The sequence below is a fragment of the Tiliqua scincoides genome, chromosome 4 (genome assembly GCF_035046505.1).
Source record: "Tiliqua scincoides isolate rTilSci1 chromosome 4, rTilSci1.hap2, whole genome shotgun sequence".
NCBI classification, from domain to species: domain Eukaryota; kingdom Metazoa; phylum Chordata; class Lepidosauria; order Squamata; family Scincidae; genus Tiliqua; species Tiliqua scincoides.
Window position 1 is genome coordinate 78,439,714 of NC_089824.1, and position 18,775 is coordinate 78,458,488.

The window sequence follows — 18,775 nt, forward strand, 5'->3', positions numbered from 1 at the left end:
ACCTTCTCTACTGCTGTAAGCCCCTCTTACTTTTCCAGTCTAGGGAGTGGAAAGAAAAGGAACAATGGAGGTGAATGAGTCTGTGGAGGAGGGCACAATACTATCAATGAGCTGCCTGCAGCAATAGCCTCAGTCAGCCTCATAGTTGGGCAGCCCTGACTGAATGTTTTCATACATGCCATTTGTACCCTTGCTCCTTTTTATTTCATCTCTCCCTTGCTATTTAGATCTAATCTTATGAAGTGCTTATCCTCTTGGCCAGAATATCTTCGGGTGTTTTCATACGTGAACACTCAACATATCAAAAGCAGCAGGCATTTAGGTATGGGGTCCTCCTCTGTAGAGAGTACCCAGAACTTCCAACTCTGATTTGCAGTCTGTGTGCATTACCAAATGAAAAGATTTCCATCTGGTCACAGATGTGTCAAAGGCTGCCTTGAACATTCCATTCCTCTTCATTGTTTAGAGAAAAAGTTTAGAGAAAATAGTATTTATTTGGGCGTTCCCATGCTGTTGATTTTTGTCATACCAATTAGAGTTTCTGTATGAAAGAATTCTAAGCTCAACGGAGGATCCAATTCAATTTCCTTGTTCCTTGTTGTAAAGTTTAGTAATAACTTGCTTTTACGGGAGTGGTGCCGGATATATCTCCTTGCGACAGGATATGGTGATGCCTTTAAAGGGAGGTTGAACAGATTTACGGAGGAAATGTCCATCACATTTCAACCCATGGTGGACATACATAGAATGTATGTTTTAGAAGTAGGCTGTCTCTGAATGCCAGGGGCAAGGGATTGGCAACAGGATGCAGGTATCTTGTGGTCTCCTGTGCTCCCTGAGGTGTCTGATGGGCCACTGTGAGATACAGAAAACTGGACTAGATGGGCCTTTGGCCTGATACAGCAGGGCTCTTCTTATGTTTGAACAAACTGCCAATTCCTCCTCATGTTCACACTATTTCCCTCAAATTGGTTTCGTTCTAGGTTCTGGCCTTGATCCAATAACTTCTTGTTATGTACTTGGACATCAGTCATGAACAAAAGGCTCATCAACACTTGTAAGCCTTTAATTATAGCCAGATTTTCCCATACAGAGATATGGAAATGTTTGTAGAGGTGACTCCACACCATTCGTGTATGTCTAAACTGCAGGAAAGCTCACTATAAAGTGTTCTCCTATAATGGAAAGCACAGCAATCTGCCTGGAAATAGCCACTAATTACTCAGTTTATGCTAGTATTTTTCTACTCATTTGTGTCACTGCATTTATGAACTATGTATTTGGCAATAGGTACTGCCCTTTGACTTGCTCTGTGCAACAGCAAAGGAGAAGGAATTGCATATGGGTCTGAAAGATATGAAGATAAGCGCCAGCCCTAATTTTCCCTACCCTTTAGTTCAAAAATAACTTGGTTACAAAACTAGCAGTTGGGCTCAGGTTTCTACAAGGTAATCCTGATTTTCCTGAACCTGATTTTCCTGAACCATACAGACCTGTTGCTTGGAAGCTCTCAGCACCTTGTGGACAGATGACACACCGTTTCTGGGCATGCTGCAGGCTTGATTCCTATTGATTTGGACATTACTTGTGCAACTGTATTAAGAGACAGAATTTGGCTCTGCCCTGGACAAAAGGTGGTGTGAGAAGGAATTTTTTTCCCCCTCAGATACGTTATATTTGAAAGGATGGAGAGTTAGCAAAGCACAAACATGCATAAGAATTTTGTGTATGTGTGTACGTTGTGTATGTGCAACCTCCTGATTTTAGAAATGGGCTATGTCAGAATGCCAGATGCAAGGGAGGGCACTAGGATAAGGTCTCTTGTTATCTGGTGTGCTCCCTGGGATGTTTGGTGGACCAGCTGTGAGATACAGGAAGCTGGACTAGATGGGCCTATGGCCTGATCCAGTGGGGCTGTTCTTATGTTAATTTCACTGTTTATACAACAATCGCACCTTGTGCAAACAGAAAAAGTGGACTGTGAATAGCTGTGAGGGTTGATAAGGTCCTAGCCATTAATCATCACATCAGCATTCATAGTTGGGGGCTAACTCTCCTTGACCCCAATCCCATTCATCCTCCCCCCACCAATGCACTGGCACCAAAAAGGCTATTGCTGCATCCTGCAGGGGGAACAGTCATGGATGTCTCCTTTGGGTAAGGAAACATTCATTCCCTGAGCCTCCACAGTATGGAGGGGTCTACATGGACCTGCGCTAGCTAATTTGCTTGCACAGGTCCATGTGGACCTGTGCCACATGATTGGGTCCACACAAATGGGGCTAGACTTTGGTGGCTTCAGCTTCCACTGAACCCACCCCCTTCATGGACCCAATCTGCCCTTCTGCCCATTGCCATCCCATTATGTAATCCCCATGTCCTTGTTGCTAGCTCATTCCACCCTCACCCAACCCATCCCACCTACCTCACAACCTTGCCTGCATCATTGGGTCTGGGTGGCTGCTCCAGTGGTTACTGGCCTTCCCGCTGGTGCTCTGGTGATAGACTCTGGTGAGAGTCTATGTGCTGCCGGAAGTGATTTCAGTTACGACCGCTAGGCTTTGGAACTCCCTTATCTTGGAGGCCCCTCTGGCCTTCTCACTAGCAGTTTTTCACTGTTTGGTAAAAGCATTTTTGTTTAGATAGGCATTTAGATAGTTTCACCCCATTGTACTTTTTGTTTTCCCCTGTTCTTATCAGTGATCTCTTTTTAGCTGAGTCAGCTGGGATTAGTTTCTCTTTGTATCATTTTATGTTTTATTATTGGATTATTGTTTTTAAAACATTATGAGTTGCCTTGGGGGGCCTCTTTGGAAGTGGAAAGGCAAGGGATAATTAAAAATATACACATCTTCATAACACCCCTTTTATGGATAGAGTACAGTGGTAGGCCAGCACACTTAAACAAGAAAGGTATAGATTGATTGTAGTTGTTGTTCACATATTGCAACAAATGGGTGGCATTGAAAGGATTTTGAACTGACGTTAATCGAGTGAAAGAATCTGTGTCCCAATGTAACCTTTTGCTTACAAGCAGGAATGAGAAGCAAACCCAAAACCACTCACAATGGATACTCAAAGAATGAATAAGCACCTAGTAACTAAGCCAGTTCCTTGTAATCCCCCAGTCATGTAACAAGGAGAATTTTATGACAATTCTGCATCTAATCAGAAACTCAAGGTGGAGTGGTGAGATTCTTCTAGCTCCTTATGATTACAGAGAGGATGACTACTTCACCACTCGGTAACCATTTCAGAGTAGAAATAAAGACTTGGTATATTGGTCCCACCTGGATTTTCAAAGGGAAGATTTGCTGTATTTTAAGTCTCATCTTCCATAAGTCAGTTTTAGCCAACATTGTTGGTTATTTAGCAGTCATTTGACATCAGTGTTTTGAGTCTCTCGTTCTGGGTTTTGCATGTATTTTCCTTCCAATTCTAGGTGTCACTTTCCTTTTAGAATATTCAGTAAAATCTTCTTAACTAAGCATCAGAAAATAGTTAATGCCTACAGTGTGTCTGCACTTTTATACATTTCAGAACAGGCAAGGAAAGACCTCAGTTGTTAGGGACCTACTTTGTTTTTGGCTAATTCACCAACTAGACTGGCAGGAGGTACGCAGAGCCAAATGTAACATTGCAGTGCAGAGTAAAGAACCAATTATCACCTCCACCCAAGAGCCCAACTGCCCAACTGATCTGCTCAAACAAGTACAAATCTGAGTTTGTTATCTACAAATCAGGGTGTCTGTTTTTTTTCCTAGCAGTCTAATTTAAAAGGCGGGAAGCCTTTTTGGTGTTGCTCTTATTAAACAACTGGGAGTCTGAAACACTGGCTGACCTGCTGTAAACCCTCTGACAATCTACCGGTAGGAGATCCAGATCTACCCTTCTGCCTATCTCTGCTTCAGACTGTGTTCAGAAAAAAAAATGTACCTGGAAAGAGATTCTAAAAAGGTACAAAAGCACATTCCAAACCCAAGAGGAAAAGATTGCACATCCAATCTGGTAGGGAAAAAGCTTAGGTGGCGATATTCTGAATTGTCTAAATACAAGGAAGCATGAAGAAGGCAGTACAGTGGGCTCTCATCTGCAGGTTTGGCTCCCACAGGTTTGACTCAACATGGGTGCCAAGTCCAAGGACCTCCTGAGTGCAACCAGAAGTGCTTTTTGGTCATATCCAGAAGGTGTTCTGAGTCATGGGGCCATGCATAGCCTCCCCGCACCTCATAAAGCCTCCCAGACACTTGCCGGGTGGGTGCCCCCCGTGGATTTAATTATCTGCAGAATTCAGTGTCTGTGGGGGGTCTGGGAACAGATCCCCTGCATCTGCATCTGAAGGGCCAACTTTATCTGTAACTATCATGGTTGCTATAAAGGCTTGCATCAAAAAAGAAAAAGAATTAAGAAAGCCACCAAGCATGTTGCAACTGATTATTGAAAAAATATGGCCAGTATACCCCAAATCCCAACCAAAAAAGTTTAACTCTCTCCTGGTTGGAGTAACCCTCTCATCCAAGACAACAGAAAAGCATGTCACCTTTATATGTGAACAAGTTTGACATGTCTGTGACAGCAAATTTTTGAACCAGGAAGCTGCTTCTGTTTTTGTTTTTGCATGGTAAGATACTATATTGCCATAACCCCCACTCTCATTTCCTCCTTTTTTACAGAATTCTCTTTTTTGTTTCAGTTTCAAATACAAAGAAGAGATGGAAGAGAGATTAAAAACAGGAGGTGGTCGGCAACCCCCAACTATGCATAATACTGGGAAAAAGAGGGTAGACAATTAAGAATGCAATTCAGACAGAAGATTTCTTTCCCAATGTCACAAAACATGCAGGAAGGCTGAAATGCAGTCAGCAATTCACATTCTTACAAGGTCATCAGTTTAGTTAAAAATCTGACGCAAGCGTATCTTAAAAACTGCATTTCTATCATTTACATGTGCGTGCACTGAAAGCAGGAGGGGACGTGTCCTACAGTGGCATGTGTTTTAGTCTTGGTGTGTGCAAAATCTATGTTTCCTAAAACATCTCATTCTGTGAGTGAATGAAACCCCTGTATAGTCTCATTTCCAAAACTGGGCTGAAAGCCATATTAAAATGGGTAAAGATCCTCAGTCTCATCCAGGAATCCTTGGAGTTTGGTTGCCATATTTACTACATTATGGGTACAGCAGGGAAAGGCGTATGATGGTATAGTTGCTGATTTTGTCAGAAACCCTTGTGAGCAGCATTGCCTCTGGTTCAACCCTCTGAAGAACCACCAGATCTGATCACAGAACAACATTTCTATTAGAGACTGTCTTCTCTCAGACAGTAAAAAAAACTAAAGTCGTATCTCCCTTTCTCTGTCGCAAGTGTCGATTTCCAGAACTTTCACATCAGACTTTTACAGTGCAGTCCTAACCCTGGGGTTAGGCTGGCACAAGTCACTTGTGCCAATGCAGAGGTGTTGCAAACGTGCCATAAGGCATGTTTGCGTTGACTTTAGAGTTGGGGAGGCCAGCACAAGGAATTGCACTGGCCTGCCCGCACCGGATTCAGGCTTGGTGAGGTAAGTTTGTGTTGGCCAAACTCGGCCAACACATGGGTCTGGGGGTCTGTGTGGGGAGAAGGTGGGAGGGAGGCATTTCGGGGCAGGTGGAGAGTGGTGTTGGGCATTCCTGGGGGCGGATGGGGAGTGGGAGACGGGACCAGGATCCGGCAGTTATGCCAGATCCTGACCCCGTTCCCGAGTGACACAGAGCAGCCTCTGGCTGCTCCAGTCTACTCAGATTTGTGCCACCTCCTGAGGTGTTGCAGATCCGAGTAGACCTATTGGGGCCAGTGCAGTGCGACACGGTGTAAGGGGAGAGTTTTCCCTTTGCCTCTGGTTGCATCAATTCTGGCCCCAAACTTGTGCTGGATGCAGCAGGCCTGCATGCTCCAGTGCAAGTTAGGATTGCGCCCTTAGTTTCCTGGAAATTTTTATTAAACCTGACTGCTAAGATTCCATGAGTGCCTATGTGTTGGAAAAATAATATTGTATAGCATGGAGATAGGGAGAAATGAAAGCGAACAAAGTGTGCCTATAAAAGTTAAACAAACATACTGCCATAGTTATGACGGCAGTAGTTTCACACTGCATGTGCCACAGATAATAGTGTCTCAAAATACTTGAGACGTAACATAATTTTGCCAAGCAAAAACGAGATCTTGGTTTTGTGGTCTTCATTATAATAGTACGTTTGTTATGTTTAGTAATTTGTTATTGCAATTCAAATTATGATGGATTTCTGGATCCATTACATCAGAGGTTCAGTACTGCAGTGTTATCTGGTTTGGATACAGTTCTCTGTCCCACCTCACCATTTCTACCCTTCTTACTTTCAGGGCCAGGTCTAAGGGGTAGCAAGATGAGGAACGTGCTGGGACTCTGAGGTTAACAGACTGGCTAAGGAGATCTGAGGAATCTGGGGAAAATCTTCAGGCACCTCATGGTATTTCATTGTAATTGAACTTGCAATTAAATTTCACAATTAGGATGTCTTTAAATAATGAATTCCTATAGGTTACTTGGGGAGGTCAGTCTTCACTCATGGATTGTGAACATGGATTCTTGATTTTTTTCCATCAGTCATGAATTCATGATTTTTCTAGATTACTAAAGGCTGGATCTTCTGTAGGTAGCCAAGAGATAGGAGAGAGGGAGCTGACAGTGTTGCTATGTAGCACCAGGGCAAAGAGTGGAACTGCTGTCATTTCATCACACCAGGTAGAAGTGAAAAGTCGGGGTGTGCATCTGATTTCGAAAGAGTTGAAGAATCACATTCCAGAACGAAGTGCCTCACTTTGGGGCCACTGCAGAGAGGATCCTAAGTGAAGCAAGTCATCTGAAACAGCACTGGATGGCTACCTGCTTGGTCTGGTTTTTCTCCCCCTTCTTTCTTTGTCTCTCACTACCAGGAAGTTTTTCTCCCCTGTGTGGAATGTGGCTTCTGAGGAGAGTCAGGCAAGGGACAATGCGGCTGACAACTCAGAGTTGCCAGCAAAGCACATCTGGGGCAGCCCTACTGTGGCCGAAAGTGCTTCCTTTGAGGGTCAGGCTGGGGGAGGTGGCTCTGCACTCACTGTCTCCTCTGGCTTTCTGGGCCAGTCCACCCAGCCATTGTGACCCTTTTCTGCTGCTTCTTCCTTTGCTGCTTTTCTTCCCCTGCCACTTCTTGTAAAAGTGGCACTTCTTCCTCTGCCACTTTTAGGGGTCCCTTCTTGTAGCATCAGGTGGGAGGATGCTAGGAGTGGAGAGGTTCTTCCCTGCCCAGCTCCTTTGGGAGAAGTGATGGTAGTGGAGGAGCTGGTGATAGATGATGAAGAAGGTGGCAACAAAGACTCTTGCCCAATGAGTTCAGCACAGTCACCCCAGTCTATACCCCATCTATCAGCTTTTAAAACAACCAGAGTACTCATAGGAAGCTTCCTGCTTCTTGATAGTGTTCTCTTACTGGCATCGGGGTGGGGGGTGGGGGGGGGAAACATTAAGTTTCTTCAGGCACCTGGCCACTGGTGTAAAGCGGCCCCTTCTCTTCCCCTTCAGACCAGTTGTGACTGCAAAGGTTTTTTTTTTCCTTTTTCCTTCCAGTAATACCAGTGCTCTTACTCTCCCTCCTCTAACATTCTGGCTGACTGCTTTTCACACTCTTTCTCTAGCTTTCTGTAACAGGCTGCAAAGGAAGAGATATGAGTGCTTGGCACCACAGTTTCCTTTTATCCATGGTTTATATATCCACGGTGGGGGAGGAAAATGTATCCCCAATTTTTAAAATTGTTCAGGAACCTTCTTGGGGTAATCTCTGCATCTTCTCTGACTTTAGTGCAGTTTGGACAGAAAACAAAATAACAGCAAACCTCAAAGTTGTTCATATGGATAACTTCTGAATCTCTGCACTTGTCTTTCTAAAACTTTGCAGGGATCTTGTTACCAAAAGGGCTGTTTTGTTTAGGGGAATAATTACACTGTCCTTATTGGAACCTTAGGATCGTAGGCTGGATAACAAGATGGCGTAATGCAGAGGAATTCCCTTTTGCTTAAAGAGGACGAGAGAAAGATAACTTTTAATAAAAGATTATAGTTTTATTACAAAAGCACAAAGGTTAACATAATGCACATGGAGAAATGATAAGTGTACATTTCTTGGTCCTAATGCTTGAATCCAATGTACCTAGCTTTCATGGTGGTTGCGTGTAAAGAGTATTTGGTGCATCCGAGGAAATTAGGGAAAGGAAAGGTTGTAGGGAAGGATTTTAGGGGTCCCTGATCTGCTAACCTCAGCTGCTAACTAGAGAAGGGGAGAGAAAGGGGGGAGAAGAAGGGAAAGAGTTCCAGGCGCAAGATAGTTACCTGTCGTGTAGAGCAGTTGGGGGGAGGGAGAGTCCTGTGAAGAGGACCCTCTGACACAACACAGATGTGTTGGTCCTTGGAGAGAGAGCCAGAGAGCATGTGAGAGGAAGCCCCCACTTAAAAGGGGTTTGGAGACAGAGCTAAGCTGGATGGTAGCTTGATTACTACCACACATCAGGGTGCTTGGAGTGTGTAAAACATTGAAAGGATCAGGATGTCAGTTATCAGCAAAATTCAATGGGGTCTATGGCTGACTTCCTAGATGGGGGAACTTAAACAATACAATGAATCAGCAACACAAGAAGGCAGTTCAAGTTTGCATACAGTACTTAAACAGTGATTGGGTTAAAACAATACAATGAATACAGTAATGTAGGAGACTCTTAAACAATGATTTAAGATGCCAGACTTCCTCCCATAATGTGTGAACATGGGGGTGGGGGGTGGGTGGTGATGGTGGTGGTTGTGTAACCATGAGCTTGTGACTTGACTTGATTGTGATCTGTGTGCTGGGAGAAGTTTAGCCTGCATGATATTTTAGTCCATAGTAACATAACCAGATATAGAGAGACAATCACAACTAAAAGGAAAAAGGAGATTTTCATGTAACAATCTTTCCTAGGGACACCTCAACAACTGAGCTTCTTGCACACTGGCCACAGAAATATGCAACAGAACTAGAAGAAACAATTGAAAATAATCAGATTTCAATTACCCCTAGAATGAAAACATCAGCACCTATTTATATGACTTTCCACAGGCTTAGTTCCCTCATGTAGGGTGTTCATAACTTCGAACTTTATCCAATTGTGAAAACAAACTTTTAAAAGTTGCAATGAATTGAAATTGGCTCATTAAAATAAATGGGAAATTGTTCAAACACAAATGTGAATTGCAACAAAGCAACTTCAGTACCTGAATTTGGTATGAAACAAAGGAAATTATTGAAATGAGTCCATGAAATGCATGGACCAAAGAAAGAACAAAGAAAGCAACAAAATAACAAATGTGTTTGTTGCTGAATTACATTTTAGCCATACTAGAAAAACTACTGGTTGATGGCAAAAATCACAGAAGAGATACTGTCAAACAGAGGCATTCTTATAGCACAGGGATATCAAATTTTCCTGCTTTTAGGGAAAGGGGAAAATGCAGTAGAACTGAGGTAGATCAACTTGTTGGGAGGAAAAGAGCTGGATTGTAAAATCAAACTGGATCATTTTGTGTTACACTGGATTATAAGTCATAGAAAAGTGTTTAATAGAACAAAACTTAACAATGTATTTCCTGCTTTGTTGCCTGAGGGCAGTGTTATTCAAACTGTGCGGTGCGGCTCTTTAGACAGGCGCCAGGAACGCAAAAGGGAGGTGCAGGATGTCCTCACGCAGCGATATAGTCGCACTCCTGGGCAGAATATGAGCCTGTCTTCTGCCAGTTGTCTGCGCTTTTTTTTAAAGCAGAAGAAACTGGAGTTGCTCAGCTGCGAGAGTGGCCTGCCCTCTTCTCCCTCCACTCTGAGGCTGCCGCCTTCTGTGTTCTCTCTTCAACTCCATCCTCCATCTGGCAAGTACCAAGCATGCTCAGCTAGCAGTCCTTAACCCTCGATGATCCTTGTCTGTTGGGTTCCTAGTTCCCAGCCTGGGATCACTTCGCATCAAAGTGCAATCTCTCTTTTCAACCCCCTCCCTCTTCCACTCCCCCCTTTCAATCTCCAAACCTTCCTGCTTTCCTCCCCCTCCCCAAATAAAACACTTCCTATTTTACCAGTCACCAGGGGTCTTAAAATTGTTTCCATGCAGTTGGCAAAAGGGGGGGGGGGGAGAGAGAGAGAAGCACACACTTTACTTGGCCAGGAGCAGAAAAAGGGTACTGTTTTTAAAGTGATTTATTAATGTTGTTGTTTGACTGAAGAGGAAAGGCTGTATTTTTAAAGTGATGAATCTTGCTATTTGAAGGGAATACTTATCAACCATTGATGAAGTGATTGCCAGCCCAATCCTATCAGCACTTTCCTGGGAGTAAGCCCCATTGACTCTAATAGGACTTACTTCTGAGTAGACATGCATAGGCTTGAGCTGTGCATCTCCTAGTATAGGAGACAAATCAGCTTCCTAACCAAACCCTTATCAGCTCTGATATATTTTCATGGTCTATTTTTGTTTTCCCCACCGGCTGCTGGAAAAATTTAATTTCATTAAATTAATAAAGGATTCAGTCCTATCCAAGGAGAATGGGAGAAATGACTAGATGGATTGGGGTCCACAGGGGTGTGTGTGTGTAATATTGGTCAGACTGGTTGTTCACAAAGTTCATTTGATAAAACAATTTTTAAAAAATGAGCCCTCCTGGACCAGACAAAATCTACCTACTCCAGCATCCTGTCTCCAACAGTGATCAGCAGCTGATCATTTATAAAGCATGTATATTGCTGTGTATTAATATATTTTTAAGATCTGCATTTAATTAATATGATTAATATAATTAATATTAATGTAGTTAATATATATTTAATATTATATATTAATTTAATATTATATTTAATATAATTTAATATTAAATATTATATTTAATATACTTAATATTTCTGGCCACTTCCTGTTTAATGATGTCACTTCCAGCCCTCAGGAACATGATGGGGAGTCATGGCCAACAGCCACGTGGGGTCAAGGGAGCCACTGGCCAGAAAAGTTTGAGTACCACTGCATTAGGGCATTTGATAGCAATTGTTGGCTATTACCAGAACATCGCCTGCAGTGTTTCTCAAACAGTGGGTTGGGACCTACTAGGTGGGTCACGAGCTAATTTCAGGTGGGTCCTCATTCATTTCAATATTTTATTTTTAATATATTAGACTTGATGCTACTATAGTATGTGACTGCATCTAGGGGTATGTTACAGATCTGTACTTTTAACAGGCTATTATGCATGTGCTTTTAACAATGATAGTAAATGGGACTCACTCCTGGGTAGGATTTTAGCCTAGGATTATTAAAAATTATCCTGCTTGATGATGTTACTTCTGTTCACGCCATAACTTCCAGTGGGTCCTGACAGATTCTCATCTAAAAAGTGGGTCCCGGTGCTGAAAGTTTGAGAACCATTGGTCGACTCTGCTGTATTTAATTCATGGATAAATCACCAGTAGATGGCACTAAAGGGCATACATCTTTCCGGGATTAGACAAGCCAGAACATTTTGAATCATCACAAGTGTGGCTTGGCGACAATGGGAGCAATGGGAATTAATTTAATTCATGGATAAAATACCACTAGATGGCACTAAAGGACATATATCTTTCAGGGATTTGACATGCCAGAACATTTTGAATGATGACAAGTGTCCCTTGCTGACAATGGGAGCTTCTCCTCATTGGGTAAATAGCATGCAGAGGGTCTTTAGTCTAAATTGGGCCTAGAGTAGGAGCAAACTGTTAAGCCCCCCCCCAACACAGTCCCAATCTGGGCTGAGGTTTCCCTATTTACACAAGGAAACTGAGACACACAGAACAAACCTCACCTTCAATGCATTGTGTTTAAGCTCTTACTGTCATGGATAGTAGGTTTAAAATGGGAATATACAAATCTGTTGTGTCCAGTGTGCCGGATGCCTGGAAAGTAAAAGCAACCAAGGGTTGCTTACATATTACACATTTTTTTTTCTGAGAACAATAGGCAATATTACAAAACCCGTACCTAGATTAGCATGTGTAATGATTGTACAAATGTGTCATCAGATGCAATAATCTACACACAGGTCTCAAGCATGAAGTCTTAAGAAGCCCTGAATTTGAATGCAGGGTTGGAAAATTTAATGTCTTAGGCCTGCAGACAAATACGTAATAAAAGTATCTCCAGGACTTTCTTCCCAAATGTTTCACAATCTCTGAATCCTGTCTGAAACCCACTTTCATTCAAGATGCATCCAAGCGCTGACTAAGATCCAGGAAAGAGTCCCTAATACATACGGAAAATGACAAGGGGCACTGTTGACACCTTAAAGACCCACAGCAAATATAGGTCTGAAGCACAGGGTAGGAAAAAGTAGCCACAGGAGGGAGTTACAGAGGGAAAACAGTGAATGGGGGGTGGCAAGCACTGCTCTTCTGGTCCTCCTATAACCCTCCTCTGCCATCAGCATTGCCTAGGTGAAGCAGCAACAGACAGATGGTCTGTTTCCCCCAATCTCAAGAGCTGATAAAGTTCAGAGGGTCAACTCTCAACTGTCATTAAATGGCATCCCATTTAATGGTCACTCAAAGTGCAGTTGCAACCTAACTGATATGGTGGCATGAACTTTTGAAAGTCATAGTCCTACGTTATCTGGCACATGAAGCAACTTGAAAACCAAGTGTCCTGAGAGTTCACCCTCTGAACTTTATCAGCCTGTCTTGTCTCTGATAAAGTAGGACACGGAGTTGATTTCCGTGGAAAACAACTTCTTAAAAATAAGTTGAAAGACAACAGGGAAGAATGGTCCTGTGATCTGGCAAAGATAACCTTGGCTGTGCTAGATTTTACGCTGATTTAACTAATTGGAATCCTATTTTTTCAGGGTTCCAGACTGCATGTACAAAGCATTGTCTGCATACAACTGTACATAGGAAGGTTGCATGCACCATTTCAATTAACGCATGATGTGAATGTCTGAAAAAGGCAATCTTATGTTTGTGTTGGGGGAACCTAATATAATATAATTCTCCAACTAAGTCCCACTGTTCTGCCCATAACTCTGCCCATTTTTGTCCCCCTGTGCTGGTGGTGTCAGAGGGGTGCTGTGCTTTATGCCACCATACTATAATGCTGGTGTATGGTATTGCTAGTCTGGTGTAAATCTACTACACCACAATGTCTTTGAATTCTGTGATAACAAAGGGATTTAGAGGCCATCTTATCCTTACCCAGTGGGAACACCTCAAGGTTTAAGTAGGTTTAACTCAAGGATTGCACTGTTCATTGCTTAAAAACACACACCACAATGTAGAAAAAGTGGATCATACCTGATATCCTGTTGAGTGACACCCAGAAGTGTTCATCAGGACTGTAGGTATCTTTGGACCATTCAAGGAAGTCAATGGCACGCTGGTCTTTAAGGACAAAGTTTGCAAATTCCCTTGATAGAGCAACATATGCAGTGCCAAAATACACAGTCAGATCATGAGGAGGAGGTGTCTTCCGCACAAAACTCCCCAGCATGAAAGAAAAGAAACTGTACACTTGTTCTCTATGGACATATTTTGTCCTCTGGATAATTTGAGGTGGAGGCAGAACCCCTGGCGTGATGTTTTTCCCTTTAAATCTTTTCAGGTAGCGCACTATTTCCTTGTTAGTTTTCAGGGGGAAATCTTGCCCACAAGTGTTAAGAAGGTACTTCCAGGGCACCTTTGATTTCACAAGGTCCTGGATGCAGTTCAGATCAGCCTGAAGCCTGGATATCCCAGCATAAACCACCAGCTCTGTTTTGGAGGCAAGGAAAGCATTGGGGAAGCATCCCAGTAATTTTTCCACCTTTCGCTTAAACTCATTCGGGGCCTTCTTGTCCACGTGGACACAGTAAACATTTTGGGGCATGTAAATAGCTCTGAAGAGCCTTTCAAAAGTCTCAAACTGCTTATGCAGAACGATAATGTAGGCCAAAGGATACATGGCTTCCTCTGCCGAAAGAGGTCTGGTGACATAGTGGTTCTGGGTCACGTAATCGCTGCAGCTGGATTGTCCAAATGAGGTTTGCAGCAGGTTTTTATGTACCAGAGTCTTCTTTCCTTCAATAAGAGCACTGCAAGCTTCTGTTAAGATGGAGGCTACTGACTGGTTGTACCCTATTGGGCTGTTTTTCACAGATAGACTACATTGCAAAACTATAATTGAAAGCATAACACCAGTGATAAAACAAAAGACAATGCGATGCCTTTGGAAATTCATAGTCATTGTCCATTCCAGAAATGGTCACACAGTTGCAGAACCTATGTTATCTTTTGGTTACATGGTATTTTGTGGAATTAGTAATTAGACTTCTGTAGTCACATTTACTATGCCATTCATCACTCACTACTCTGTTCTACTTTGCAGGTGAAAACAAGAGTGTGGTTCCATCCTAAGTTGGAAACAAACAGTACACAGTGTTCAAGGTGTTGGTTTTAAAAACAAGCAAATGCCTCAAATTGCTACTGTAAAACCAAAAGTGTCTTGTCTAAAAACCACGTAAGAATCTACAAAGGCAAATTTTAAATTGAAGCGAAAAGCATACTTCAGTACTGCTTTATTTTGTTGATGCTGAAGAAGCTCTTGATTGAATTGAATGGTATAAGTCAGGGAAGTACTGTGGCAAAGTTCTTTTAGCCTGGACGACTTCTGTGTATAGTCACCTAGAAGCAAAATCTCCATTAATAGGACCTTGCCAAGGCAAATTAACTTTCAAAGAGCCCGACCCTATCCTTGCTGCCGCCGCCAGGTGCAGCGGTGCCAAAATGGCTACTGCTGCATCTAGCAGCATCACCAAAGCTGCCAGGGAAAGCCCCAGGTCCCACAATGGGGCTTTTAAAGTCTGCACTGGCTATTTTGCCAGCACAGACTTGAGAACCACCATATTGGGCTTTGCAGCCTGACACAGTGGATGGGATATGGTGGAGCAGGGCTCTGCTGGTTCTATTCCCCTCCTGTCCTGGTTCCTCCCCCCACCCCACACTCCCCCCAACCTAGAATGTCTCCCTCTGCCCCCAAGGCCCTCACCACTGCCCAGCGCTCTTACCAGGCTCCAGGAAGTGTCTGTCCGGTGCTGGGCCCAGTGCCAACTGGCGCTGAGCCGGCGCTCCCTCCTCTCTGGGTGTCATGGACGTGCCTTACGGCATGTTTACAATACCTGGTTCTGGCACTGGAGTCCTGTAGGATTGGGCCCAAAGTGGAGTTAGGCAAGCATGTCATTTGTTGTCATGGTTATTTAATTTTTTGCATACGATTATTAAGTATAGTTTTAAAACCAGAGAGTATATATTTGGGATCCAGGCAGGAAAATGAACAGTAAGATATGTTTGTAAGCAGAGGATGACACATTTACTGCAAGCTCTCAGTAGGATTTCCAGATATAATCAGTCCAAATCTGAAATGATGGCTATCAGTAACAGATTTCAGAGGCAATGAAACATAAAGACTGTTAATATAATTAAATGGAAAGAGAGAAACATCTCTCCTTTATGGATTCTGTTAGATCATAAAGACCTCGCGCAAAATTGCAGACCATAGTTTTATCCATTATGTAATAAGCTATAATTGGGGTTGAACAACTGGGTTGTCAGGATAGCTACCTGTAAGATTAATGTTCTTCTTCATAATCTTTTTCACTTCTTAGTATTACCAATAAAAATTCCTGTTGAGAAACTGAAATAATTACAGTCAAGTATTAACAAGTCTATCTCAACTCAATGATGTCACTAGGGATGTGTGGCAAGCACTGGGTGACATGCACAGGAGGTGGGGTAACATCACCAGTGATGAACAAAATCACGGTTTGTAAGAATTATACCATCATGTTATATACCATTCGATCTATAATACTCCTGCTCTGTCCCTGCCTTATTGTTCTCTAACCTTCCACTCCTCATTCCATAATGATGAGGCATAGTGATGAGGCGGAATCATTTCCCTCCTCCCCAGAGTGATGATCTCTAGTCCTGAGTCTTCCTACCCCGGCAGCTGGGGAGCTGTCTGCCTAAGGGTGGGATGAAGCCTGCATGTCCCTGAAAGTCACGCTGTGGTCTCTCTCTGCCTGCCACTGCTTTTCCAGGTCGGCCACCAAGGCTTCAAGTGAGCAGACCCGTTCCCTGAGACCCTGGAGTTCCTTGCCCCAGAGACATATAGTCATACATAAAAACACTGGATGGCCCCCACACTGCTGCTGGCTGACTGCATACTTTGTGTCTTGTTTAGGGATTCTTAGAAAGCTTACCAGATGCTTACTGTCTCCAGATGCTCTACCCTGGAGTTCACAGGCTCTGATCCACAGGTGAAGAACCACTGGCAAAGAGCCCTTTGGCTCGCACCAAAGGCTTGTGCCTCTGGCAGACCTCTGAGAGGGAAACTACCAGGCCACAGGAGGAGAAAAATTATTCCCCCGGCAACAGCTCCACCCCAACAGCCTTGCTGCTTGCTCCCTTGCAGCTGCTCTGGAACGGTTTTAGAAGTAGTCTATCACAGAAAGCCAGATGCAAGGGAGGGCATCAGGATACAACTCGCTTGTTGTCTTGTGTGTGCCCTGAGGCATTTGGTAGGCCACTGTGAGATACAGGAAGCTGGATTAGATGGGCCTTTGGCCTGATCCAGTGGTGCTCTTCATATGTGTTTTTTTTCTGGTTATTTGGCTGTAGCTTTTGATAGAACATAGATATTTCAGTGCTGCCTGATTCATTGAATTCTGCTGTAAATTACACATTGAATGGTATATAACGATGGTATTATTCCTAAAAACTACAATTTTGGTCACTAGTAGTGTCACCCCCCCAGGGTGTCCCCCCCCAGGGTGTCACTTTATTAATAACTTCATAACATCTCATTAGCTCTTTGAATAATAAGTCTCATTTGTCCGTTTTGAGATAAGGAAATCTACTTTTTGTTACATAAAAGACAGTTGTATTTCTTCTGGTTTATTGGCCATAACTTTTGATAGAATGGAGATATTTCACTCTGGTTTGTTTCTTTGCATTATGCTGTAAATTACACACCGAATGTTATATACCATGATGGTATTATTCCTAATAACTGTGATTTTTGCTATTTTGGTCACTAGTGGTGTCAAACCCCCCCCCCCAACAACTTGGCACCTGGGTCCTCAGTTCCTCTGCCCTCCATTTGTGCACCCATGCTGTCCCCACTAGATGTGAGAAGCTTTATAGAAATTTTCATAACTTAATTATCTCATCTGACCAGCAGGGCATAGCACCAACATTTGGACATCCAGCCCCTAGATAAAGACAAGACCATTTATAGTAGGTCAATGAAAAGACAATGCACTCAACCCTCTGAAGTTTTCCACCAACCTCGTATTAATAGCGGTAATCAACTCCCATTTCAGTAGGTTGGAGACAGCTGCCATTTCCCCAAACTAATTCAATAAAACAGCTCTGGTTCAGACAATTGATAGACTAAATCCCAACTCTAATTCAGGTATCCTTCTCAGACTAAAAATAGCCAAGGAAAAACCTTATAAATAGCTAGGCCTCAACCCGTCCACCCCAAGTTGTTCTTCTGTTGCCTGACACATTGCTTTTTGGGTATATAGGGCTGAGTGCATACCAGGTGAGCCTGACCCAGGCCAGTCTCATGGCATTTTGAATTGGGCTGGAGGTCTTGGGTCCTACAGACCTCAACAAAAAGGTCAAACTTTGGTTCCATCACCGCTCCAAACTAGGAGAAACCTTGCCTTTCATTTTGGAAAATTCCATGCCTGGGCACACCTTGCATGGTCAGCAAAAGTGAACCTTCAACAAATCACATCTCAATATTCCCAATTTTGGGTTATCAAGGGCACCAGTGACAAAAAGGTGCCTTCAGCGTCCTTCACCAACCTCATTGTAAGCTTTATCAAGAGGCTGTATGGTAAGTGAGGGCTGAATCCTATCCAATTTTCCAGCACCAGTGCAGCCACAATGCAGTCCCAAGGTCAGGGAACAAATGTTCCCATTCCTAAGGAGACCTCTGTGTCCACTGCCCTACCACAAGATGCAGTGCATGCCCCATTGGCACAGCTGCATGGGCACTGGAAAATTGGATAGGATTGGGCCCTGAGCAATCAAGGAATCCTCTGCAGGGTGCTGAACAACAGAGTTCCCTATCGCAGCCAGGAATGAAGTCAGTTGTCATCAAGGAACAGAAGACAGATCCTAGATGAGTTCCCCTCACAATAGCCCCCATACTTTCCTATGGGAATTTTGGTTAGAAAAAACTGTGAGCTGCGGCTCCCTAGGGAGCCACAGGAACCAGCCATGGGTGCTGTGAAATCCTCACAGAAAACCCCCTACCCTATACAATGTATAGGATTGTAGCCCTAATGGGGAGTGGTGGCCAATGGCCCAGTAGGCCAAGGGAGCCACCACTCAAAAACATTTGGGAACCACTGCCTTTAGGGGTCTGCATCACTGTGTGGATCCTTTCGGCTGCTACACAGCAGTCTGGCAGTGTTTCTGGATGCACAGCAATGACATGTCATCACTTGACTTTCTGGAACACTGAGCTTTGAGCTGTGCAGAGCTTGACTTTCCAGGCCTCAAACTGAGCAACTGCACAGCTTAAAGTGGTCTCAGGCTTCTCCTTGTTCACTGCTTGCCATCATCCATGCTTGTATTTTGCTCAGCTACCCACTGGTACTACATCAAGCACCCCTTCTGTTATGCAAGAACCACTATGCC

At 43.4% G+C, this 18,775-nt stretch overlaps 1 protein-coding gene across 1 annotated transcript; it reads right to left on the reverse strand.

Annotated features, from left to right (window-relative positions):
• Positions 1-13,331: 13,331 nt before the first annotated feature.
• Positions 13,332-14,306, reverse strand: LOC136648348 (N-acetyllactosaminide beta-1,6-N-acetylglucosaminyl-transferase-like). Its single transcript, XM_066624458.1, has one exon. The coding sequence runs from the start codon at positions 14,304-14,306 to the stop codon at positions 13,332-13,334; it is 975 nt and encodes a 324-aa protein (XP_066480555.1).
• Positions 14,307-18,775: the final 4,469 nt, after the last annotated feature.